Source organism: Aethalodelphis obliquidens, unplaced genomic scaffold (genome assembly GCF_003676395.1).
Source record: "Aethalodelphis obliquidens isolate GAN/ISIS:26980383/991018 unplaced genomic scaffold, ASM367639v1 scaffold82, whole genome shotgun sequence".
NCBI lineage: Eukaryota > Metazoa > Chordata > Mammalia > Artiodactyla > Delphinidae > Aethalodelphis > Aethalodelphis obliquidens.
This window is the reverse complement of record NW_020838026.1, coordinates 5,158,600-5,185,596: the sequence shown is the minus strand read 5'-3', so window position 1 is coordinate 5,185,596 and position 26,997 is coordinate 5,158,600. Positions and strand designations below refer to the sequence as shown.

Sequence of the window (26,997 nt, the reverse complement as noted above, 5' to 3'; positions counted from 1 at the left end):
TATTACGAATTCTTAGGCTACGTACTTGTAGCAGGCGCGTCAGATCTAAGATTCCGATTGTTGGCTTGATACCCTGAATCGGTTTGTCACTTGACCAACTGTGGAGAGGCGAGAACCTGGAGAGAGTTCCTGAGACACACTCATTTCAGACACTCCCGAAACGTGCCAGGTACAGATAAAAATCTCCACTCAAGCTATGTCATCTAAAAACAGAAGCCTATGGCTAATAGGACACCAATAAAGTGTGTTGTTTAATGGCTTTCCAGGGCAAATGTCCAGTAAATACTGTATGATCAGAAGAAAACTAGAAAGAATGGTTATTTTTTTGATTCTAGAAGAGATAGATGACTGCCACTTTGTCTATGTGCATTCTTTCTGCTGTAATACTATTTGCATACGTTAAATATTTATAGCTCAATTTTTAGTAGTTTCAAAATGCATTGTAATTTGTGGGTATCTGTGTGTGTGTGTGTGTGTGTGTGTGCGCGCGCGAGCGCAGGTGTGGGGAGGGCAGTGAAAAAGATTAAGGCCTCTTGTCGTTGGTGGGAGAGTCTGACTCAGCACGCTAGACCAGTCCAGCCCAGTTTCCAAAGGACGATACTAACCAGATGAGTCTCCCTCCCCAAACTCCAAGCAAACATATTCTAAAGGATCAGTGTACGTAAAAGAATATGGGTGTCTGAGTTCTAGAGGCATATTTCTGCAGTAGATTTAACTCTTATAATGACAGGGACTTCTGAAAACCCTTAACTGAACTTGTTGAATCCAGCCAGCTACGCAGTGATGATGGTGTGGGCTCTCGGTGGGAGCAGGAGATAGAGACCCAGGGAAGGAAAGGACCTGGGGCCAGCATAGCTCCATCCCCACATCTGTAGAGGGGAGGGGAGCCTCTCTGACCACCTCCCAGCATTATCTTCCGGTCTGTCTTCAACTGGGAGCTGAAAAGCTAGACTAGGAAGCACAAAGTCAGGTATTCATGAGTGAGACTGGTAGGACAGACACAAATGGGGCACATTTGCATCTCTCCAGACGGCCTCCACCGTACCTGCACACTGGCCCCTCTGCAACACCGGGCTTCTCTCCAGGTTCAGCAATCTTGACCCAGTCCTAAGTGGGGATCTCATCCAGCCCCACCCCCTCCACCTACTCTCCAAACCATGAATTCAGCCATGAACAAGATGTTCCTTTTTCTACCCTTCTTTTCAATTTGATTTTTAATAAAATAAATAACACGAATACATTCCTGTAAAAAAAAAAAAAATCAACTAAAGGCAGAACCCCCTGAGTCTGGGGTGAGACCACACCCCAGTCTCACTTCCCATCCTAGAAGTGGCCATGGAGGGTTTATTGAGGGGCCTAAGACACATTGTACAAACGGTATATCACTTTTTCCCTTAGGAAACTTTCTTTTTGGCTGAGTTCCAGTTACTCTTGCTGTAATGTGACTTGTGAGGTTTTTGTGGAGTTTACTTTCTATCCAACTGCAGATGGTCAATAGTACGTATAATACTGAGGCTTGGCAGTCAGGTGCAGAATTGCTTAATTAAAGCTTGTGTGGAAATAACTCGTTATCTTTACGGATATAAATAGCCATCTGTGGTTCCTTGAGCTAATCGTCACCCTAGAACTTGGGAGCTGGGAGGGATAGCCAGGTTCTACCACTGAGCTTTCCGTCTTAGTCTTGGCAAATCTTGTCAACATTTTACCCTAGTATTGCCTTTGTGGTTGCATAATTTTTAAGAGAATGTGCTCATGGGGGAGAAAACGCTCTCCGTGCTATCCTCACTCTCCCCCACCCTTCTGCATTAGGTACCATCTTGTCCCACTCTTTCATTTTACGAAGGAGAAGTGGAAAATCAGAGAAGCAACCTTTGCTTAGGACCCCAAATCAGGCATCACCAATACATTGAAATCTAGGAGAGCCAAGGCTCTGCCCTTTTTGCATTACTCAAGTGCTGCAAAGCTCAGAGCTCCCCTCCACCCTGGTTCATCCACCGCCACCCAAGCTTTCCAGATCCTTCCAGATGCCTTGCCCAGGCTCAAGGCCATTCTGATTTCTGAGTATCTTCTAGCTACTGAGCCACTGCATGGGATAGAATGAACAGAACCCAGATTTATAGCCAGAAAAATCTGGGCTTTCCTTCTGCCACCCAACTTCATGCTGTGTGGCATTGGACAAGTCATACCGCCAAGCCCAGGCTCACTTTCTTCCCTTGTAAACCATCTGTCCTCCTTAGAGGGTTGTCATGAGGGCCAGATAACACAACGCCTGTAAAAGCACTTGGGAAAAGAAAATGTTGGAGATAGATAATCATTGTTATCAACGTTTGACTCATCCTCTTATGTACAGGACTGAAAATATTTCTTCCATTGATGTCAGAACAAAAACGTTGAACAAAGCAAAGACCCAGGGCTGCATTTCTGCTCTGGAGTCCCCTGTGTTACAGCATCCGTGTTGGGCTTTCCAGTGTGTAGACTGAAACCAAACAAAACAAAACAAAAAAGAAGAAGAAAAAGCAGCAGCAAATACTGCTTGGTTTTGCATTTTCCCTTCTGTTTTCTGATTAGAGTCTCTACGGCCTGTGAGTGCAGAGAGAACCTCAAAAGATTGTGCTCTCTGTGGATAAGCACCCAACCCGATGTTTATCAGCACTTATCTCCTGCAAACTCACTCTCTGGAGGCTTCAAAGACGGGGGAGATCTCTCAGCCTCGTTCTGAGGAGGGGCAGGCCCCTGCAGGGCTTCGGCTGCAGGTGTGGTCCCAGAGCCCTTGCTCCATCTTTCGGAACATGGCGCTTTTGTTCCTCCTCGTGCAAAAGAAGGAAGCAGAAGGTTTACCCCATGTTCAGGGATGGGTACTGGGGTAGAGGGAGCTGTGGAAGGAAAGGAATATTTTGAAACAAGCTCTGAAAGGCTGAAAAAGTAGGTGAAGCTGGGGAGGGGAAAGCAGACTAGCCCCCCACCTTCCCTCCATCCCACCCGCCCACCCAGTTCTTAATCTGCCGAACAACCCATCGCACCTTCCAAAGGTGTTTGAACTCCCTTCATTTGCTCCCAGCTCACCTTCCCACACCTCCTCGGGGGCACCCACAGCTCGCAATGCAGAGCAGTCGTCAGCCCAGTGGGACCCTGGGAGGGAGGGAGGGAGGGAATGGGGTGGGGGGAGGGGGGAGCCAGCGTTTTATTAGGCTGTTGAATTTGATTTATTAGGGGGAAAAAAAATCCTTCGCTCCCTTGCCACACAGGTTATTCTCAAAGTGAAAACTCTATTTTACTTTGAAAAAAAAAAATGGTGAAACTGCCTACAGTTATGAATGGAGCTCTTTGTTACCTTCCAGATCGACAAGACAGACTGTTTGGTTCATGTCTGTGAACTAGCAAAGAAGTGCAGGGGCCTGGGAGACAGATGTGGCCTTAATTGCATGGAAATATTAGAAGATCTTTAAGCCGTTTTGACAGGATTTTCCTCCTGCCGCAAGAGCAAAGGGCCACGTCTGAGCTGCATCAGGTCTGGCCAGACCCTCTGGCTACGCCTCGTGTCCCCACGTGTGCGGGACACATGGTCTTGATTCACGTGCTCTGGTGTTAGAGGGAAACAGAGGCCTCCTGGCCGTCAACTTCTATGTATGGCTGTGCTCCATGAGTGCAGAGAGTAATCTCCCAAGAAACCCTCTGACCCAAAGTGGGAAGGGCAGCTGTATATTGAAATAACTACTCGGGATATGTGTACACACGTGTACAGGGAGGGTGGTGGTCAGATGGTCTCTATCGGAAAGGTGTGCTCGGAAAGCTCTCGAGAGACCCACACGGGGTCTGAAAGAGTAAATGTGCGATCACAGCAAATAATGGTACCTAAAGACAGCATCTTTCCTATCCTTCCCCCTTGGCGCTTACATTTGGTGTTTATAGAAGGACTGGCCCACTGGGAGTCCTGACATTAAGCCAGAGAAATCCTTGAACACTGTTGGGCTGTCAAAGACCAAGACCCCATGAATGTGGTCAACTTGATTTCCTGTCAGCCGGCCTGACCATGGGCCCACCATGCTCTTACCCCCTCCTCTTCCCCTAATCGTCCCAGTTAGTTTTCTGTGTGCTTAGAGGATGCATTTAAAAAAAAAATGTGCCTCTATTAAAAACAATTAAGAGGATTTATCTGCAGGGAGGGAAGGGGAAACCCCTCTAAAACTGTAGCGGCCTCTTTGGAATATAAGAGTGAATATTTCAGATTAACTCTTTCTCAATGAGCTCAGACCATCAAATGTTGACAGGTGGGACCTGGAGTGGGTCCGTGCCGTAGGGGCCTCCCTTCAGAGGCTTAGGTGAGCTGAGGCATCCTAATGGTCGGGTCACCTCTCAGAGGTGAGTTGGGGTAGAGTGTGGTTTGGTCGCTTAGTTGATGTTGGGCCACGGCCTGGGAAGGATGGGGACAGGGTGGCCAGAAAGGAAGGGAGAGAAGGTGCAGCGGCAAAGATCCTGTTTGCATGCAAACGTTGATGTTATGGGAAGAAGGGTTTCCAGGCAGAGCTGGCACCCAGAGCCCTGGGCTGCGCCCTTCAGAGTTGCCGGTCTCCTAAGGGCTAAGCCTTCCAGAAGCACCCGTGATGTGTCACGGGGCCAAGAGTGCAAAGGCTGAAGCTCTGGTTTAAAGCACAGTCGCCACGCACTGGGACTTGGGCTCTGGGGCTGAGCAGCCTGCCAGGGTGCAGGGAGTCTTACTGTGGGGTCCTCCCACCGTGCCTCCAGATCGCTCAACATCCGGGTGTTGTTTGAAGGCCCTGCAGTGAGAGCCACAACCTTTTTCTAAAGGGAGAAGGTGTCCTTCCAAATCCCTTAGGAAGAAGCCTCCGGAGGTCGGGGCGCTGTGTCTAGGCCCCCTTCTCCCTGCTCTGTGCTCTTTAGATAGGGGATGCAATGTTTCCGTGAGGTCCCAGCTGAATATTTGTGACCAGGAAAGTCCCTGCCGTACATTTATTGACAGGCAATAGAGTGTTAACACCCTCCCCTCCCCTCATTCCTGCTCAGTTCACTGCTCTCCCCTCCTCTGAAATCCCCCTGCCTTGGCAGTTGTCTTCTGTCTACTTCACGCCCTGCCTCTTTCTCGGGATGCACTGCTCAGCTGCTTTATCGCTTTCGGAGATGCTACACCAGAGTATCTGGGAAAGCCATCGGCCCGGATTGTTGCATGAGCTCACGGTAGCATTAAAAGGCAGCGCCTTACACTTTCCAGAGTTCTTTTGCAGACCTCGCTCTTCTTTAATTTGGTCCTCACAACGTACCGTAATTCCTACCGTATTTAATTCAGGATGTTCCCCCATCTCCCTCTCCCAGCATCACCTCCCCCCGCCCTGGGCACAGTCGTGATTGCACAGCAGACTTGGAGAGGCTGCTCACTTCTCAGGGGACCCTCTATTTACAAAATCACTTGCAGGCATTTACTTCACTACGCAGACACAGCCAGATCAGCAGGAGGGAAAGTTTCTACAAATCTCCTAATTCCATTGCAATCAACAAATGCTATTAAAACTCTCTGATGTCATTTTCCACAGACACATTCTTGACTTTTTATCACAGTGCCTGGAGCGAGGCACATGTCCAACCAATATGAATGAATGCCTCAGAGAAGGAATGCTTTTTGGGACAAATATGTTTCACGATCCCATAATGAGACAGGACGTGTTCAAGAAATATCCAAAGTGACCGTCATACATTTTGAGTAGTACGTAGACCGGCCATCAAGCACGAGTGTCTAGAGCCCATGCTGGTTAACGTGGCAATCCCTAGCAAATGTGGCTATTTCAATTTAAATTAACTAAAATTTAAAAATTCAGCTCCTCAGTCACACGGGCCACATTTCAAATGCTTGTAGCCACCAGGACTAGTGCCTTCTGCGTTGCACAGTGCAGACTGGAGAACGGTTCCTGTCGAAGAAAGTTCTACTGGACAGCGCTGGTCTGAAGGACCAAATTCAAGAGTTTAGTTTCTTTCTATGTAAAGGGATCATAGGTTTATGTAAACAGTTTTTGTGTCTTAATTCCGAGTTTATCACAAGACTGAGGTTGAAGAGGATACAAACCCTCGTTCCTCCTTTCCACAATCTCTAACACTTTTTCAAGTCGTTCAGGCTGGAAGACCTGAAACCTTACTTGGTTTGGGATTAGAGAGAGCAAGGTGACGACGGGTTCCAAGAAGCGCGGGGTTGGGAAGGTTGACACTGTTGGCTGTGGCCTTCTCGTGAAAATCACCAACGCCTACAGAACGTGGGAGATCCCAACCGTGAAGAAACCCAAGCAGAAGTAGCAGCATGAGAATTGACAGTCATCGACTGTCAGTGGATCCTGAAGTAAAGGGAACCAAGCAGGGAAAGGAGCTGAGAGGCTTTTTTGATGAGGTTTTGGACACCTCCTCGTGGCTTTCCCACCTAGGAGAGCGGTTTCCCATTTCCCATAAGTTTTTGGAACGTCAAGGATTAAGCCTTACTGCCATCATGACTCCTGTCCTTGGGACAGACAGACAGGCGTGGCTTCTACGCGGCAAGGCCGGTCCTTCCAGAAGCTTCCAAGAGTCAAACACTAAGTACGCTTTATAGAGAAAGTAACCAAATCAGTCCCAAGTCCCTAGGAACTGTCAGGGGGCTTCAGCTGGGTTTTCTGCTCAACCAGCTTTACTGAGAGTGACAAAGAAAATACCTCCATGTAATCCCACTGAGATGTTTTCATTGGAAGCCCTTGGCAGGACTTGTTCACAAAATATCTGCTTTTCCTTATAGATGGATGCCGAGAGACAGGAGGCCCAATGCCAGAATGCCTAGGCTTGGCACTCAAGTCAAACGAGTACGAAGGCCAACCCAGTGGGTGACTGCTTTGAGGGTGGCTGCCAACCGAGAGACCAGCTGTGTACCAGAGGCAGAGTCTGAGCTCCAAGAGGAGCGATGCCTGGCTTCTTGTGTGGAGACCAGGCTGTCCTCGTTTCCCCTTACCTCTTCCCTGGAAGGGGGAGGGCAAGGAGCTGAGGCACACTGCGATCTCTGAGTTACCATAGATGGGGCAGCCCCATAGCGCATCAGACAAACCAGGATAATTCTGAGAGTGAAAGGAGGCATTATTAAGCATTTTCTGGCACAAAAGGCATCAGTTGGGACCATCGCAGGCAAATGAGGCTATAGGATCGATCTGCTAATCGATGATAGGACTGAAGCACTGGCTCAGAACTGGCTCTCGCCTAGTTCGGTCTTTCGTGTTTTGGTAAAGAAATAGGCCCGGAGAAATGAAGTGCTTTTCCTATCTTAAAACCCGTGGATTAGAATAAGAAGGTTAAGCTTAAGGAGTGCTTTACTGTGTGACAGGCATGAGTTAGCATGCTAATATCATCATCGCTATTTTACCAAAAAGGAAACTGTGGCACAGAGAGATGAAAGAATTTGCCTAAAGTCACAGAACTAACAAGAGGTACCAGAGGCAACATCTCTAAGGGGCCAGCACTGCGCCGTTCAGAGCAAGGACACAGTGGGGAGCCCTTCGGCTCACCCCATCCTCACATTAGCCCTTTGCAGTAGGTTCTGTCATTGTGCCCATTTTAGGGATGAGGAAACCAAGGTATTCGTAAGTGTTAATAACGTCTGTGGAAAACCACAAAGAAAATCCATCCGTGCGGGATTTACTTTCTGGAGAGACAGAGCATCAACCTGTGAAAAACTACAGTATCCAGAAGGAGTTAAATACAAATAAAAGCAACGTGACACGGCAGTCTAGAATAAAGTGCTGAATCAGCGATGAGATGGAAAGTACTACAGACTTCAGCAGAGTGAGAGGTTACTGCGGTGAGCTGCAGGGTGGCAAAGCTTCCTGGAAGACGTGGTGGAACTCCAGGTGTTCTAGAAGGTCCCTTCCACCCACTTCAGGCTCTACTTCCTCCAGGAGGCCAACCCCCAAGGCCCTCACTCACTGCCCTCCCATCCCCCCCACATAAGTCCCCTACATAAGTCAACCTTCTCCCCATATTGAGCACCTTGGGGCGCATTTGTCTTTGCATCCCCTATACTGAATGCCTGACATGTAGAAGGTCCTCCATAAAGGTTTGGTGAAAAGCTGAGATTTAATGAGGCAGAGGGGATGAGGAAGGGTCTATGCAGGGATGTCTGGATAGAGCAAAGGGAGAAGAAAGCTGGTGTCCACATAGGTGTTTGCAGACACGCAAAGAGCAATCAGAAATCTGTATTATAGAGATGTCTACAGGCCAAGCGTGCTGGGGAGAAAGGGGTGGCAGGTCTTATATAACAAGGGGAGAAACTATTGAAAATAGGACATTAAGTCCATCAACAGAGGAACGGATAAAGAAGATGTGGTACATATACACAATGGAATATTGCTCAGCCATAAAAAGGAACGAAACTGTGCCATTTGCAGAGACGTGGATGGACCTAGAGACTGATACAGAGTGAAGTAACTCTGAAAGAGAAAAACAAGTAACGTATAGTATCACTTATATGTGGAATCTAGAAAAATGGTATAGGTGAACTTATTTGCAAAGCAGAAGTAGAGACACAGATGTAGAGAACAAATATATGGATATCAAGGGGGGAAGGGGGCCGTGGGATGAATTGGGAGATTGGGATTGACATATACACACTACTGTGTATTATATAAAATAGATAACTAATGAGAACCTGCTGTACAGCACAGGGAACTCTACTCAGTGCTCTGTGGTGATCTAAATGGGAAGGAAATCCAAAAAAGAGGGAATATATGTATCTGTATAGCTGATTCACTTTGCTGTACAGGAGAAACTAGCACAGCATTGTAAAGCAACTATACTCCAATAAAAATTAATTTAAAAAAATAGGACATTAAAATGCAAGAGAAGGAACAAGAAAGGGGGAAACGAACAGAAGGTACAAATGGAGTAGAGGAGCAGAGTACAGTAAACCCAGGAGGTGGGCAGAGACGGCACCAGGGTGGCTGAGCCAGCCCAGAAGATGGACCTCTGTGGGCACCTCCTCTGGTCACTCCCATCCTTGTGTTGCTGCAGCAATCTGGTAACCATATGCCCTGGGGCCACAGAAGAACTAAACACCTTGGCTAGAATAGCTGTGAATTTCCAGATGTGAAAGTTGGAAATCCTGCACACTCGGGACTAGCTGGGCCTGAGGTCACCCAGCATGGCTCCTTGGGCATGAATCACAGAAAGGAAACAGCTATTAAGCACTGGGAAATGGATTCGGGATCCTCTTTGCCCAACGCCCTGGAGAAAGTGAAGTCAAACGGAGTCACTCGTGCTGGGCCCCGGGTGTCCATCAAGGTGAAGTGGACTCTCCCTTCTCCCTGGCCAGGGCCAGCAGGGCTCACAGATATGGACACCCTGCTTCTTGAGGCTGGTTTTGCTTTTGCCCCCCTGCCAGGGTGCTCCCTGGGTGTAGCTGGAAGAATAGATCGAAGGGCCCCTACGTGCTTGTTTCCTGCCGGGCTTCCTGTGATTAAGAGGGCACCCGTTGCCACGGAAACCATCACATGAGGAAATCAGCAGATAAGATCACAGCTTCTAGGAAAAGGACCTCCAGTGCTTTTTTGGTGGGGGGGTGTGGAGTAGTCAGTGGCTTCGTATTTAAATTTGAACAAGAAACGGTCACTGGGTGCGGCGGGTTAAAATAATGGACGAGCCTGGGTGCAAGGCTTAATGTCTCGTGGCCGAGAGTGAGCCGGAGGTCTGGCTGGCAGCAGAGGTGCTGGAGGGAGAGGGATGCTCTCGGTGTTTCCCATCATGCTCTGGGGTTCTTAGCCGTCAAAAAAATTTGTTGCACACCTGCTAGGTGCCAGGAACTGTGCAAGCTGCTGGATGCAGACAGTGACTAAGATTGATGTGGTCCCTTTCTTTGGGCTGCTTCTAGCAGCAAAACTGGTCTTTGAGACAAAGGATGGGAAAGTTCCCAGGACCCGTGGCGTTGGAGAAGCACCCAAGGATACATGCCATCTACATTTCCTCCCTTCCCAGACGCTTGCAAAAGATGTCAGAAGGCGTCATCAAGACTGGTAGACCAATGTCTGCTTCCCCTGGGGTAGCCCATCGTTTCAGACCTGAACTGCCTCCGCTCCCTTCTTCCCTTCCTCACTCTCTTGTCACCACAGACCAGACTGAGCTCGCCTTGGTCCAGCTAGCAGGCCAGAGCCATAAAGATCAAGTCCCAAGGGAAACTCTTAGAGCCCCCCACTCCCCAGTCTCAGGAACTGCATCCCATCCCCCGGCCCGTCCCATCAGCCCACGATGGGGGAAATTCAGACTCTGTGAGGACGCACTGCAGCCACTCCCCACCAGGATGCTTCTTCCAAGCTTTCAGCTCTCCGTGATCAGGGCAGTGAGGCCATTCATCATCGTCAAAGAGCATTAAACGTTCAGTAGAAGACGGTTAAAATTTGCCAGGAACCAAGAGGTTAGGGAATTTGCCCAAAGTTGCACAGCCAATAAAGCCCCGCATTGACCCAGCTGGCAGCCTGTGCCTTTTATTGGAACGGATTTTACAACGGCACCCAATGGAGTGAAGAGAGCGGAGAAGTGGTTTGCTTCCTTTGTACCCTTTGTCTTTGACCCCTCCTGCAGCAGACATGCTCGGGGACCCTCTGGGGGACAAGGCGGCTCCCAGCCCGTCTCATGCCACCACTTACGCAATCGGAAAAACAGGGCAAGGGAAACATTCTGATGTATAACCACTCACGTGGTGCCTCAGGGGCACCAGGGCACCAACTCCTGGTCTTGGAGCAGAGTCCCAGAGGACCCGCGGTGCCAATCTTCGACCCTTTAGTCATCATCATCCCGGGGCAGAGAAGGGCAGGAGGGGGCTCAGAGCAACAGCACTGAGCCACCAGTGTGGAAGCATCCTGTATTTTTAATGACTGGTACAGCCACTGCTGTGCAACCAGGCAGAATACAGTCCCAGTGCAAGGGACGAAATCCATTGGGAACTACGGCTGGTCCGGTGTCCAGGACGGCCGCCTTGCCCGCCTGCTTCTCCCCATGGCATCTGGGGGTGTGTTTTGATGGTTGACAGTTCTCTCTTCATCATCACCCCTTTGCACCTGGCAGGGCTTTATTTAACCCTTCCAGCCAATCAGAACTGGCAGGAGAATACGGGCTTCATTTCACAGAAGAGAACATCTAAGCTTGCCAGTCACAGCGAGGCCGCACATCCCACCCGCTTGCCACCCTGTCCCTTGGGAACCTCGGGGTCCACCTCTGTGGTCAGGTCACTCCTTATTATTAGAGAGGGGCTTGGTCCCCGGAGTGTCAAATGTAACAGGTTATACACAACAGATCATGGCTGGCCTTTTCACACTCCCCATCGTCATTGAGGGAAAGCAGCTTGAAGAGTGGTCAGCCCCATTGTAAAGAAACAGAAAGGGCAACACACTGTAAAATGTTCCCTTCTTGGAGCTCAGACTAACCTTCTATCTGCCTTCCTGTTAGTATCCACATTCAGCACTTTTCTTCTTTTCAGCATTAAAGTCATTCTCTGTGGGAGGAGAATGTAACTTTGATCTTTAGAGATCCCTTTAAATGTGGTTAGGGTCAAAAAAGTGACTGTGAAAACTCAATGTCAACAGGCAAAGGTAAATACCCATGGGAGACGTGGAGAAGCATCTAATGGGAGACGGTGATTAACAGGGGCCTCCGGCTCTGGATTCTGTTACATGGCCATCTTTATGGAATGCCAAGACTCTCTCCTCTGAACTCATTTAGGCTCATTCCCTTAATTTATTAAACTCCATTAAATAAAGTACTTTCATCTGCAAAGGATTCCCATTCCATCTTCTAGGGACTTGGCTGGCTGCCTTTCTCTTGGGCGGGCCACAGCAGAAGCCCCCTCCCCAGTTAGTGAAGATCTAAGTGGCAAGGAGTGGGCATGGAGGCCTGGGGGCGGGGCAGGGATGAGGTTAGAAATTTCAATAAGCTGCTTTAGAAATCAGCCAAACACGCTGAGTTTCCAGGGCCGATTTGGCCGTGCGGCAGAGCCCAGGATAGGATTAGACAGAGTTAGCAAACGGGGAACAGTTTGGGGGGAAGAGTATAAGCGTTGCAGTCAGGCTACGGGTTGGAGAGTCACTAGTTCAGGTTTCTTTACAGTAATAGGAGAATCCTAACTCACATCCTAAAAGGCTAAATGAGGTGATGGTTGTGAAAGTTCCTTGAAAGCTTCATGTTATCACATTATACTTGTTCTGTCTGTTCTAATTTAAAAAGTGGTCCCTGCTTGTTTGTTTTCTCACCGTTGTTTGTCTGGGGTATTTCCCCTACATGGTTCTCAGAGGAGTCAGGCCTTATGGCTCAGTCTGACCCTCCCTCACTGTACGAACCTGGAGAGGTTAGGCTTTGGGCCTCCGCTTCCCCACGGAGTCTGTCCTGGCGCTGACTGCTGCCAGCCCCTGCCAGGAACCATGGTGAGAAGGTTACTCACACGATCCTCCTCTACCTCCTTTGAATATGGATCTCTTGTTGCTGATTAAAGCGATAGGAGGTGCTCCCGTCGCTACATGAGAAATCACCCCCAAATCTAGTGGCACAAAACAATTATTAATGCTTATGGGTTCTGTCAACCTTCGTTGAAGGTTCCTCACTCCCAGGCCTGGAGGCTGATGCTGGCTGGTGGCTGGTGGCCTCAGCTGCTCTGTGTGTGGACCTCTCCATGTAGTTTCTCTGCTCGGGCTGGTGTGGGCTTCCTCACGGGATGGTGGCTGGTTTCCAAGGGCTAGAGGCCCAAGAGAGAGCGAGAAGCAGGTGGAAGTCGCAATGCGTCTATCACCTGCCCTTGGAAGTCCTGCAAGGCCACTTCTGCCACCTTCCACTTGCTGAGGCGTCATAAAGTCTCCTCTGGGTTCAAGGGGAGGGAAATAGACGCAGCCTCTCGGTGGGGAGTGGCAAAGGTTGGAAACACTGATGTGGCTATTTTGGGGCAAAGGCAACCTTCCCGACCTGAGCAGGGTACCTGCGCTGCTCTGCGCAGAAGAGCTTTCAGTTAAAGTTGGGTGACTGATCGATGTTTCCACCTTCTTCCTTATCCAACTTTGCAGAACATTTACCTCCTCTTCCCTTTGGCACCTGCCCTCTGTGGGATGGAAATAACGGGCAATATTTGGGCACAGGGCTGGCAATTAGAAGGGAGGGAGAGGCCAAAGATTTGAGCAAACTCACAGGAGCCACCTCTCCTGACACTTCAGATGAGAATGTGCTGACCAACCCCCCAGCACACACACACACACACACACACACACACACACACACACACACACACGCTGCTGCAGAGCCTGCTGGTTTCCCAAAACAGAGAAGACAGAGGACTTTGCTCCCTAGAATCCTGTCTGCATTTTGTATGCTCTCTGGCTGCCAGGAGAAGGGACTTCACGTCATTATGCAAAGGATGTAATCAAAAGCCACAGCTCGCGGGCTCCCTGTGGTGACCCAGGGATGAGCTTTCCAGAGGCCTGGTCTGGGAGTCGTGGACCCACTGAGCAGGGGCAGAGGCAGGGAACTCAGTCTGGTCGCTTTTGACATCTTTTTCACTTGCTCCAGCAGAGTTCCTGAGCCACTGAGAGCTGTCCTTACAAGTTTCGGGGCAGGACAGGGGAGAGGAGGGGAAGGAAACGACGTAGGGTCAGTTCTTCTCAGGCGCATCTTTTGGGTCATTCCCTGTGCTAGAAATAAATACTCAGCCTCATTGTAAGAATCAGGAAAGGGTGGGGGGAAATTGGGTCTTTTCCTTCTCTAACTCCATTTGGCCCATCACCGTGGCCTGTGTGTGTCCTTGCTGCACATGGACGACGGCAGACATTTCTTCCATGCACTCCTGCAGAGAATGGGGAGATCCTCACGGCACCCTCTCCAGCATTTTCCCCCTCTGCCTGCATCTCTGCTAAGGTCTTTGGGGATGCAGTTGTTGGCTCACCCCTGATGTCAGCCCGGCCATCATGTGGCCATGCTCTGACCACATCCCCCATCACTCAACTGATGTGAGCATGGAAAATATCCTTTGCTTAATCTAAGGGAAACAAATGGTGGAAGACACATCTGCTGGTATTTTTAAAAAAAAAAGGAAAAGAGAGGGGAAAAAAGTATGTATGACAAATTCCAAACTAAGGGAAGTTTATTTATTAGTGAATTCACAGTTGTGCACGTGGCATTCTTCTGATATTTACTACATGCCTGAGGTAGGATGAGTGGGTGCTGGCCACCTCCTCCCCTCGTTTGCAGGATTATTTCAGTGCCTTATCTGTGCCTCCTAGAGGCCTGAATTCAGAAGCTAGAAAGAGAGAGAGGGCTGAAGCTGCAATGGAGCAATCTGATGGTTTGCAAGGAGAAGGAGAAACATAGATTAGGAAGTAGGTTCTCTTTTCTAGAAGCCCATGGCATCTGCATTTCAAATCCAACTATTATCTTCAAACCCTTTCATTTTGAACCTTGGGCAACCTTGGTTACTTTTAAGTAACCAACACAGTTGAGAAGAAGGAATCTCTCAGGCTTTATCTGTCTCCCCTCGCCCTGCCCCCATCTCCAACCCAAAGGGTCCCAAGGCATCTCTCAGCATTGTGCTTCTTTTAAAAAAAAACTTTTTTTTTTTTGTTTGTTTTGTTTTAGTGTTTGCTGTGTCCTAAGAACTTTAGGCTCTTGATTTAGGGAGTTCACTTACCTCGTTTTATATTTATTCAAAATCTGCCAGATTAGGTACTGTTATTATCACCATTCTACAGATGAGGAAATGAAGTTTGTAAAGTATACATAAATTGCACTAGGTGGTGCATTGACGACTAACTGATGGAACTTGGACTGGAACTCAAATCCTTCTGACTCCAAAGATTGTGCTCTGTGTACATCTCAACAGACATAAAGAGTTACCCTCAAAGAAGTTATAGTCTAACTGGGAGGTGGATGGTAATGGTTAAGTGCCCAGACAGCAGATCTGAATTGGAATCCCAGGTCACACTCACTTGCTACGTCACCTGAGCTAGTGAGTTCACTTCTCTGAATATCCATTTCCTTATCTGAAAAATAGAGATGATAACAGTACATCCCTTGGAGAATTGCAGGGAGGATTAAATTAGATCGCTCAGGGAAACTGGATTTGCTCTAAATAAATGCTATGATAATCGTCTGCTACTTTGATCTGTTTTCTATAATGATGACAGGGATGTATTATAAGTGATGTGTTAAAGGCACCTGAACACAAATTGGGTAAGAAGCACCGAGACTAGTGCCCTCTGGCCGTGTCCATCTGCTGGCTCCCTGGGCCAGCAGGGCATCCTGGGAAGGAACGCTGACACAGTTTGGTCAGCATTTCTGCGACCGGTATGACTATCCGCTTAGCTCGGAAGTCAAGCTGCCATTCCAAGTAGTTGCCCTTGCCTGAGTGCTCTGGTAAACGGGTCAAGTGGGATATTGTTGTGCTGGACCACTTCCCTGCTTGGAGTCAAGGGGCCCTGTGCCTCCCTCTGGGTCTAGGTCTCAGTGGCTGAGGGACCAGAGCATCCTAAGTGACAGGCCTTTCCTTCCCAGCACTCAGCAGAGCAAAGGGATGTGCTTCGCAGAATCCAGTTACTAAGCAAGTCAGGGCTGGCTTCCCAGGGACAGCGACAAGGGCCGAGAGAGACCCCAGACTGAGCACCACACGGGATTAGGGCCACGCCCTCTGTCCTTCCCAACGAAGTCAGTTTCCCTGCCATGTGCTCTGCAGCAACCCAGACTCAGCAAGGCTTTAAAGGATCATTTGACTTCCTCTGAATGAAGGGATCAGTGTCAGGTCCAAAGTCAAAAGGAGAAGTGAAGGAACCCAGCCACCCCGAGAACAGTGTGTGAACGTTTATGCTGACGTTCTCTCTGTCTTCAGCCCATCATCCTGGAGGTAAACACCCAGCAACCATCCCTCAGTATAAAGGTCTTGAACCCCAACTGTGTACTCATTCCTATAAAGAGTTTTAAGTACAAGTAAGAGTTTCATGTTGAAACTTTTATAAGTTTTAAGAATTTAAGTAAAAGTAAACAGCTTCTAAGACATGGGGAAAATAACAAGAGGCACAAGTGTGTAACAGGCTACAGGCACGTTGTTGATCCGACGGCCAGCTGACAGCTCCTCAGCTGGGCAAAGCAGCTCCTTGGTGCCGACGCCCCCATCAACTCTCCCCCAGGGACTTCCGGGACCCCCAGTGGGGACAAGGTTCTGTCACACAAGCACGACGGCCACACTCACCTCAGGCCGTGCTCCCGTCGGCCTCTTCCTGCCCCATGCCCGTCTTCCTACAATGTGCCGCTGCCCCAAAAGCAGCTTGGAAAAGGCTCGCCACTGCCCGTTGGGAACGTGCCGTGGGCTTGGTCTCGGGACACCCCCAAAGCTCCAGCCTTCAATGGCAAAACGCTGTTGTTTCCTTTCAGAGCCAGTGTGAATCTTCTCCCCAGCTCTCACGCTCCACCAGGACCCTGAAGCAGCTTGTCTGGGGCCTGGTCTCCCCAAATCTACGATCCCCACTTCATGGTCCTCATCTCCTTCCCCTGCTCGTGTTGGGTTTTCTGATCCAGTCCAGGAGGCCAGACAAGGAACCGTTCTCTAGCATCTTCTCTCTCCCCAGCTTCTCCCAGCCACCAACTCTTTTCTCCACCACGTGATGAAATTTTTTAAGAAAGCCTTTTCCCTATCAATGGCTGCAAACAGAAAAGTGTGTGTGTGTGTGTGTGTGTGTGTGTGTGTGTACGTGTATGTTTACCCAAGCAGTAGTCTCACTTGACCTTTCAAAGCTCAAATGAGTCACAGGGCATCATTATCAGGGAAGGTTTCATGGAGCAAGGAAGATTTCATTTACCTACAAAACGGGAAGAATCGGATGTGTGTCCGGAGCAGGGGGCAAAGAAAGGATGCTCCCAGCGCACGGGCTCACAAAGTCTAAGACACAGGAGGGCACTTGAAGGCCTGTTTAGTGGAGCAGTGGAAACAGCGAGCCTGGGGCAGGAGGTGCAGCCTGGGCGTCGTGAACGGGGAACGTGGACGGTGGGCCACCGGGGCGAAGCTGAGTTCTTGGAAAACAGGCAGATGAGAATAGATTTGCGATGGATGAAACCGAGGATGCTCTCGGAGGGAGCTGAGCCGGGGTTGTGGCAGATGACGGTATTTACAGCTTTCAAGGGAGCTGGCGGGGGAACGTGCAGGGTGGGCTGGGTGAGGGACTGGGTGCTCGCTCACGGAGGAAAGAGTCTGAAAAACACAGCAGGGGGAGCCGAGGACAGGACTGGACAGAAAGGGGAAGGAGAGGTGTTCTGGAGTAAACCAGGGTCCTCTCCTCCTGTGACGTGGCCCCTTTGACTGGAGTTTCCTTTGATTGTGAACTGAAGGAAACTTTTTCCCAAAATGAGTTCAAACCGGTTTTGTACCATTTACCACACTGTACTTTGTCCTGTAAAGCATTTTTTCTCACTACTTAAGAAGTCTCTCCTTGGTCAGCCCCCAGAAATCCCAGCTTGGTCTTATCTGGCCTCTGTTGCAACCTCTTTGCTGTGAACCCTGGTTTCACCATCTGCTTGGTCCCTCTGACTTGACTACCCTGCTTCTCTGCTCCCTGACCTGCCATCTCGGGGGATAATGATGGTAGGGAACTTTGCCCGAGTATCACTATCCCCGGTCCTGCCTCCCAGGCCTCCTGGCCTCCGTTATTCCATCATCCTCTCCCCCAACCCAGAGGAAAGGAGGTGGAAGAAATACTTTAACTGGAAACGCCAAGATTTGCGTGTGATCAAGCAAGCATGTCAGCCGCTCTCCACGGCGGAAGATGATACCCGATTCCTTAGGTGTAGTCTGTTTTTGTAGCAGAACTGGTGACTGTTCATCCGTCACCAAAAGGGCATTCATGAGTCCTAGTTGGTAATGCATCTCTGCTCCTAGTGTAGAACCCCAGGAAGTTCATGGGCTCAGATTCAGGCCTCTGGAAGATGACAGTGACTTTTCAAGTTGACTTTTCAACTTGGAACCACTGTGTGCCGGGAGGACAGTTCAGATCCCTGGTGGAGATCTGAACTGGGATGTGGAGCCAGCGCGGATCCCTAATTGAAATGGACGATGGATATCATAACCAACACACAAATGGTTCCAAGAAGCACAACTTTCCTCTGAGTATGACACAGGGCAGCAGGTGGAAAGTGAAGGGCCCCAGTAGATTTTAGGTCTGAATCAAGGGACCCGCCCTGTCCTTTCCATACTGTGCAGGCAGCTCAGCTTTGAAACTGCCGTCTCCAGCCATGTCTATGCTCTGCAAAGCCTTCTGGTGTAGGAGCAGACTTCCCGGTCTATGTTCCAGTTATTCTTTCCTGATCCCAGCCGGAAACAGCTGCAGAAGAGCCTCTTCCTTTGAAGTATGGCTGTCCTCCTGCTGGGGTTGAGAACAGCCATGGGAGAAAGGGCGACACTTAGCTGGTAGAGCAGATTGTAATTTTATGGCTATGGGAGCGGGGGCTAAAGTAAAGGTGCCACAGTAGGGCTGCAATAGCAAAATACCACCGACAGGCAACAGAAATGCATTTTCTCCCAGCTCTGAGAGCCGGAAATCCAACATGGGGTGCTGGTGGGTCCTGAGGCCTCTTCTTGGCTTGCAGATAAGCTGCCCCCTTGCTGCTTCCCCACATGGTGGTCCCTCTGTGCCCACCACCCCTTGTGTCTCTCCATGTTTCCAAATATCCTCCTCTTATAAGGACATCAGTCATGTTGGATTAGGACCTACCCAAAAGGCCTCATTTCAACTTAAGCATCTCTTTAAAAATCTTATCTTGAAATACAGTCAGATTCTGAGGAACTGGGGTTAGGGTTTCAACATATGAATTTTAAGGGAACGACTCGGACCATAGCAGGTGGCCTAAGAGAATCTTTACTTGAAGCTAATAACCATCAAAGCTAACTTTACTGGGTGTCACTCTGTGCCAGAGACTGTGCTAGGCATTTCTCCTGTAATATTACATCACCTCTCCACGATTACAGATTGTGTAATTATACTTAGATTATATTGATTATAATTAATTGTAGATGGTGAATTACTACCTTTTCTGAAACGTGGTCAACTTGATTTGGTGGAATTGTGTGATCTAGTGACGATCACACCCCAGTCCACGACCTGGGTCGCTGTGATCTGCCATGAGCTAGATGATGAGGGAATCTCATTACCCTGCTTTGGTCAGTAGACCTCCGGAAAGTGCGATGCTGCCGCCTTTCTTCGTCCACCGTCTCCACCTGTCCCGGCAGGTGATGGGACAGTAGGCATGGGAAGATCAGCCCTGCCTCCTCCATCCACATAGCTGGGATTCCGCCCTCTTTCCTGGGCAGGCTGAATCCTCACAATCAGGGCTGGAAACTGTCATCTGAAGGAATCAGGCAGGAAAGGATGAAGGAGCACTGTGTCCCGGGGAGGCAGGCAGCCTCCCATCTGCATCTCAGATGTGTAAGATGCCCCAGCACATCCTAGAGCACCTCTAAGCAAACAAGCTAGACACCTGTACCTAGGTCTTCTCGTTCAAGCACCTATCAGCTCTGAAAAAGCTATTCTTATTCCTGTTTGCAGAGAAAACTGAAACTGGAGGGGACCACAACCCTGGGTCTCACCTTCCTTCCCTGGTGTGGCCTCGAGCCACATACTTAACCTCTTCGGGTGGGTCTCACTGGCCTCACCTGTAAAAGAGATGTCCCCACTCCTATGCCCCATAGCTTGACTGCTTCCCCAGCTAGTAAAGGGCACTTCTGTTTATCCCGAGAGAGCCCAGGGTTCAACCACCACCCCAACCCACGCGTGTGCTCTGTGTGACCATTCTTCCTGGCCTTCCACTCCCCACACTCCTTTCTGGGGGTCCCAGCCTATAGACCCAACAGATGGACACACTCCCAGCGGTCTGCATCCCCGCTTCACTCCCCAGACTGCCTCATCACCCAGGGTACCCTGCAGAGAACCCATCAAGCTCGCGCAACTGGGCAGCCCTGGGCCAGCCTGCCGGTTCCCAGGGTGGGTAGGTGGGGAGTGGTGCTGGCTGAAGAGTGACACCGGGCTTCTGTCTCCTCTCTGCCCTCCAGGAGGCTCTGTCGGTGGTGAGCGACGACCAGTCCCTCTTCGACTCCGCCTACGGACCGGCGGCCCATCTCCCCAAGGCCGACATGACCGCCTCCGGGAGTCCCGACTACGGCCAGCCCCACAAGATCAACCCCCTGCCCCCGCAGCAGGAGTGGATGAATCAGCCCGTGAGGGTCAGTGTCAAGCGGGAGTACGACCACATGAACGGGTCCAGGTAAGCCCGCCAGGCCTGTGCTGCCCAGGGTTGGGGGCCGGGGGAGGCTGGGCCCCCTCCCCACCCCACCCCCGGCTTGCTCCTCTGGGGCTGGGTCAGCAGCTCTGGCACCGAGGGGTGTCTGCAGCAGACGGGGCTCTGGTGCTGGGCCGGGGAGCCCGAGCCAGTCCCCAGAGAGCTGGGGTGAGAGGCCGGAAGCCCCCCTGCTCTCTGGGCTCCGAGGCAGCCCTCAGGCCCGCGACACTAACAGGCACTTTTGGAGCATCTACGTTCCGTCAGGCCCAGGTGCAGCCCCTCTTAGGGATAATGAAGGAATAAGACACTCTTCCATGTCTTGTTCCAGATACTTGGCCTCTCTGGGTGGGTCTCACCAGAGCAAAGATGACCAAACCGTTCTTGGAGTAAAAGTCCAGGATGATGATGAGGGTGAACACATCGGAGGGCTCCCCGTGCGAGGGAGGACACGTGACACTTGGAAAGTGTGTTGGGAGTTAGTGCCGCCCTGGGCCGGGAAGACTTTGCAGATAGAGATGGACAGGAGAGGACTGAGGAGAAGAAAATCATAGCGATGAGGGAGAGCACACCTGGGGGACGGGTGGCCCAGGGTCCAGTCCTGCCTCTGAACGTGGGCCAGTTACGGGTCCCTCTGAGCACCAGCGGCCTCCTTTCTGCACGGCTGGAGCATTTACTCTTCCATAGGCTTGTTACAAGGGTCGACAGTGATGCTGTAGGAGAAAGGACCCAGGACAGGGCCCTGGACTAGGAAAGTGCTGGATATCCCAATAGTGACCGTCATGAGCCAAGGTCGAAAACAGAGAACATGGTAGCCTCGTTCCTGAAACGTCAGGGGAGCCAAGGGGCCTACAGCACAGGGAGATAAAAAAGGAAATTAAGAGAGAGCCCTGGGGCTTCCCTGGTGGCACAGTGGTTGAGAGTCTGCCTGCCGATGCAGGGGACGTGGGTTCGGCCCCGGTCTGGGAGGATCCCACATGCCGCGGAGCGGCTGGGCCCGTGAGCCATGGCCGCTGAGCCTGCGCGTCCAGAGCCTGTGCTCCGCAACGGGAGAGACCACAACAGTGAGAGGCCCGCGTACCGCAAAAAAAAAAAAAAAAAAAAATAGGGAATGTATTCCACATGCAAACTCCCACTTGAAACATAGACGTGACATCTGAACATCATCAGATCTGTGACTTGAAAGCTAAGGATCATTGTACACAGAGAGTGGGGAGGGGAGAGTCGGAAAGATAAGTAAAGAAGTTAGTGAAATATCCCAGGTAGGAAATTAGATGGTTCTGAACTAGAGTGATGGCACTGATTGTGGAAATAAAAGCAGAAAGACACGTGAGGGACATATCCGGGGGACAATTCACGGGGCTTAGGTGGATAAATATTGCACTGGGGGGAGGGGTTTGTGAGAGGAAAGAATCGAAGATTGGCAAAGCTTGGATGTTTCCAAGAAGGACAGTGCCAGCAGCAGTCACGGGGGTAGGAGGAGGCCATGCTTTGAGTAGGGATGTCAACGTTGCCCATCAGATACGTCGGGAGCAATCAGTAGGACATCCAGATAAAAACATCTACGAGGCCCTGGAAACCGAAGCTCAGATACTACTGGGGTCTGGAAGTTAGGCTTGGGCATCATCATGGAAGAGTTCTAACTGTGCTGGTGGATGAGGTCACGGAGGAAACAAGTCTAGAGAGAGCAGGAGGGGTGCACGGGTGGTGGGGAGGCCCCCCCCCGATGGCCCTGGTCTCGGACCTGCCTGTGGAAATGCCCCAACACACTCCAACCCCACTGACCCAAACCAGCCACTGGGACCCCAGCCAGCTCCCCAGCCTCTAGGATTTCAGGGAGGCTCAGGGGGTCCGAGCCAGGAACCCCTCCGGTGAGTGAGAATGAGGGTAACGACCTGCCCCCAGCGCAGGGAGGACGGAGTTTGTCAAACATCTTTCCACGTTACCATTTGCTCCCACCGCTCTCCCGTGAGGTCCATATTGTAATTGCATCTTGACATACAGAGGCAAAGTGGGCTTTACGGTGGTAAATGACTTGCCTGAGGATTCAGAGGAGGCGGTGCTGGCCCCGGAGCCCAGGCTCTTGGATCCCGGCCCCCCGCGGCCCACCTTTCCGCCCCCTCTGCCTGCGTGTTGTGCCTTTGCCACCGTCTCACGTCTGCCGACACCCACCCCGCAGCATGGAGGGCCGTTCAGCAAGGCCTCCCAAACCGGCCTGAACACAGGCACTCCCGATGCTTGCCGGCAATCCAGATCCACCCTTGGACAGGCTTTGGTCTGTTGTAGCCTGAATCCAACCCCCGCTCCCCTCCACTGCCCTTGCCCCACCCAAGCACCTATCCTTCTAAGCCACCTGGGAGCACCCTTCTTCCTCCCACTTCCTCTTGCCTTCCTGAAATCTCGTCATCAGACAGCAGCCAGAGTCCTCCTTTCAAAATACTTAACTTTCTTGCTCAAAATCCTTTAACGGCTTATGACAAAAATCCAAAGTCCTTCAGCATCCCTCTGACACCCTCTTCACCCTCCACCCCCGTCTCTCTCCTTCCGTCCACACCGGCCACACAAGGCTCTAGCTGCTTCTGCATGCCAAGCACGTGTGTTCCTTCCTTCTGGAACATTCCTGCTCCATCTGGTCTTCTGACTCTCTGCTTCACTTGTTTTACGTCTCTGCCAGAATGTCCCGTTCTCAGAGGCCTTCTCTGACCACCAGATCTAAAACAGCCCCCGCCAGTATTCACCCTGCTTGGGTCCTTCCCGGCTCTCGGCACGCCCCTCACTAAAGCGTGGGCAGGGCCTCGATGGTCTACTGGGCAGCACCTGGCACGTGATCGCTGGCTGTTCAACACACGGTTGGTAAATATGTGAATGAACGCGTGACTAACGCGAATCAAAGGTGAAGATGTTCCTCTACAGTCATGTAGGTCATCCGTGTACGAGCCGGGACAGAGCCCCAAGTGAGCTGGCAGCGCCTCAGACCAGCCTGTGTCTGTGCTCAGGTGAGCCTGCATTCGTGAGCTGACTGCTCCCTCCCCTACTGCCAGGGAAGCCTCAAGCACTGCAAGATACTAATCCTGGGCAAAGAGGGTTCCCCAAGGAAATCAGTTTTCAGAACCCCCTTGCCAGCTCGTCCCTGGCTCCGGTCACACCAGAAGCCAGCTGGAGACGAGTTGTGTGAAGACCCCAGGGACCAGACGTGATATCTACCTGGCCCTGGTTACACAGAGCAGCCCCTGCTTTTGATCTGCCCGTCTTGACCAGAGTAGGTTGAGACTGATATAGTCTCAGCCCTCCTGGGAAACAAAGAAGATCCAGTGGACTCTCAGAGCCAGGCAGGCGAGGCGCAGCCGTCACTGGCACCTCATAAATATCCTCTAAGTGCTCACATGGAAACTGGACGGGTGGGCAGCAGGGAGCAAGGATTTTCAGAAAAGATGTCTTTTCTTAAGATGGAACCACGTCAGATCCCATATTTGAAAACTCAAAAAGAAACAGTGTATTGAAACAGATGCCGGCCTATTCATATCTCTCACCTGCCACTCTGTGCTTCTGTCCTCCAAGTAACACTGATGATGGTACTTTTAATGCAAAAGATAATTCCTAACTTCAGATGCAAAAACCAGAGTGTAAAATTTGGGATCTCTTGGCTAACAGACTGAATCTGCGCTTTTCGAGGCAGTAGCCACTGGTCACATGTTGCTTTGGAGCACCTGAACTACAGCTTATGCAAAATGGACGTGTGCTTGAAATATATTTTAACATACTGGCTTTAGAAGACTTCGTGTAGAAAGAAAGTGAAATATCTCATTAATTTTTTATATTGTTTTTATTGAAATGATCATCTTTGGGTGGTACTGAATTAATATATGAATACATTTTAATATATTATTAAAATCCATATTACCTTGTTCTTTTATTTTTAAAATGTGGCTACTAGAAAATTTTAAGTTATATATGTGGCCCCTTCCATTGGACAGTGCTGGGCTAGAATGTTTTGGACCGTCCCGTGATTCACTGTGAATTCTCTCCATGTTCTTTGTTAACTTGGGATTCTGAGTTAGTTGATGCTTATCAGAGACCCCACAGATACATGTGTCACTGGAGGAGGTATCCTGTGCACCTAAAGCTACAAGACCCTTCTTGCTTCCTATGCCGCTGGCAAGTCACAGGGCCTGGTGGAGAGACGGAGGTCTGAGGAGCTCATCGAAATTCGAGCTTGCCCGCGTTGAGGAAGGTTCGCTCTCTTTCTCTGTACCTTCCCCGTGTTGAATCTGTTAGCATGAGTTGCTCTTCAAACTGTGTGGCACACAGGCTCTGTGCTGGATGTAGACTTCAACATCTCGATCCAAGCTGTGGTCTGCAATTAACTCTCAGCTTCATCCTGTCCCAACCACGGGTTTTGGGGATAACATCCCATGAAGGAAGAAAATATATATCAACTTATAGAGGGGAAACGCAAAGACCCGCTTGCCTGACCTGCTGGACCAGAGTTTAGCATTAGTCTGCCCCGACGCTCCCTAGACTGGCCAGCAGGATCCAGATGCCCTTATTCAACACCTACAGACTTCAGTTCTACATACAGGAAGATGAGCCTCACACATCCTGTCACTTCTGCCTCCAGATGCAGAGTCCCTTCCTAAGGTGCTTCCTAAAGTTCTGAACCTCACAATACGAAGCATGTCACACATAAGCTGGTGGGAGGCGCACTCAGGGTTCTGGAGAAGCTGTGAGCATCTGCTACGTACGAGTTAGGGTGATGGCTTCACTACAGGTGATTTCTTGTCTTGATATTTGCTTTTAACATATTGCATCTCCTTTTCAAAAACAAAAAAGACATATGCACACATCTCTGCATGGCTCCTACGGAAATCCTAAAGACAGCACAGATTTGCTTAATTTCCGTACAGTGTACACGTGTTGTGGAAGACACACATGATGTGGAAGACACACCTGATAGTCCTCGTGCAACCACAGGGCTCCAGTAGCCCTTGGGACCTCATGTTAGCTGTGTGGATATCGCGTATCCATTGACAGTAAGCCTGGGCTGCAGATCTGTGGGTCTGGGTGACATACCCTGAGTTAAGTTGCTCTGAGTTGAAAGGGAAGGTAGAGAAGATGTTTGCATAGTCTGAAGGGGTTATCTTTGGGCAAAGTCTTTGAAATCTCCTTTTATCCAAATATTCAAGACTTCTCATCTTGTTTTAAATCACTTGACCGTTTGCAAGGCACTTCTGGAAACCAGCAGTAGCCTTTTTAAAGCAATGTTCCCTGAACACACGCAAGTAAAACCAGAGGAGTAAAGAGGGTATGTCCAGCGGTGAAAAGAAAGGACAAGATTGCAGGGTCACGACTCCTTTGCTGTGGCCTCCGCTGCGTGGCTTTCTGAGCCACGGCTGAACGGGAGATGCTCTGAGTTACACTCTCAGAGCCACCACCTCCTCCCCGCTCTATTGTGGCAGCCCCAGGCCCTCCTGTCACCTGTCCCAGTGCTATCAGCTGCCTGTGGGCCCTGACCCCATGCTAGCTGTAAGTACAGGTCTCAATACAAATCAGCAACATTATGGGCAAGCTGAATGGCAAAAACCTCTCTCCCTCCGTGCGTGCCCCCCGTTGTTGTCATCGGGCCTCTTCACGGGCACCAGCTGCCTCATTAAAGAGCAGCCTTTATGCTTGCTTCAACTGTACCCCACTAACCCCCCCACCCCCTCCTCGCAGTAGCTGGGGAGGCCTCGAGAGAGGCCTGTGCTGCCTGCAGAGTCACAGAGCCGAGAGCCCCAGCGTGGAGGGGAGCGCGGCAGGTGGGTGGCGAGGGCATGGCTTTCCCTCCTTCTCTCCCAGAGGTCGGAGGAGGGCCAGCTTGCCCAAGGGCGGAGTCCAGGGTGGTGGCCAGGGCTTCTCCCTTAGGGCGCCCCTTTGCGGATCTTAGGGTCTGGGACCAAGGACAGGGCCTTGTTCCCGGAGGAGAAGCAGCCAGGCGGGCGAGAGGGCAAGCAGATCACCTTGCCCCGCTGGGGAGCAGGTGCGAACACGGGGCGGGGGAGGGGTTGGACCCTGAAATATGGCCGCTTCTTTGCGATAGGAAACGAGAAGGTTCCCATTACTGGCCGGTCCCCGTGGTCACCCTAGCAGGAGAACCCGGGGCCTGACCCTGTTCAGATTTCTTCCCCGGGGATCTGGCCTGGCCAAACCCCCCCCCCCCACAAGCAGGTGCCTCTCTCACCGCAGTGCTCAGACTCCTTACCAGGTGACATACCAGGCAGTTTTTACCAAACAATTCCTCTTTCCAAATTTATTTTTCTCTCCTCCTGGCCCCAGGGACTGGCCCTGCCCCAGGCACCTATGGCATAAGGGGTCATTTCACTGCGATGCTTTCTGAGGTCTGACTTTTCACCACTGCATGGCAAGGGGTCCGTTTTGGGCACAGAAATCCCCAGAGGCCCAGCTGACGTGGAAAAGAATTTTCACAACTTGTCTCCCCGATGTTCCCAAAGTGGGGCGCAGCCCACGGAGGGCAAGTCCCCTTCCGCCACGCCCGCCCCCACCCGACACCGCCCCCTGCAGAAAGTTCTCTGGCCCCGCCCCCTCTCAGAAAGTTCTCTGGCCCCCGCCAGGGGAAGTGTGTGCTCTGGCAACCTCACCCTCTGCACTGCGTTCCCAGCCAATGAAAACGTTGCTCTCTTGGTTAAAGGCCAACTTAATCCTCCAAACTTC

The 26,997-nt window shown here is 50.7% G+C and overlaps 1 protein-coding gene across 2 annotated transcripts in view; it reads left to right on the top strand.

Moving 5' to 3' along the window:
- Positions 1-26,997, top strand: part of FLI1 (Fli-1 proto-oncogene, ETS transcription factor) — a 113,172-nt gene that overhangs the window by 42,033 nt on the left and 44,142 nt on the right. For both annotated transcript variants that reach the window (XM_027092874.1, XM_027092875.1), the window contains exon 2: positions 20,066-20,277. In XM_027092874.1, coding sequence (XP_026948675.1) covers positions 20,066-20,277 — 212 coding nt within the window. The remainder of the gene's footprint in view (positions 1-20,065; positions 20,278-26,997) is intronic.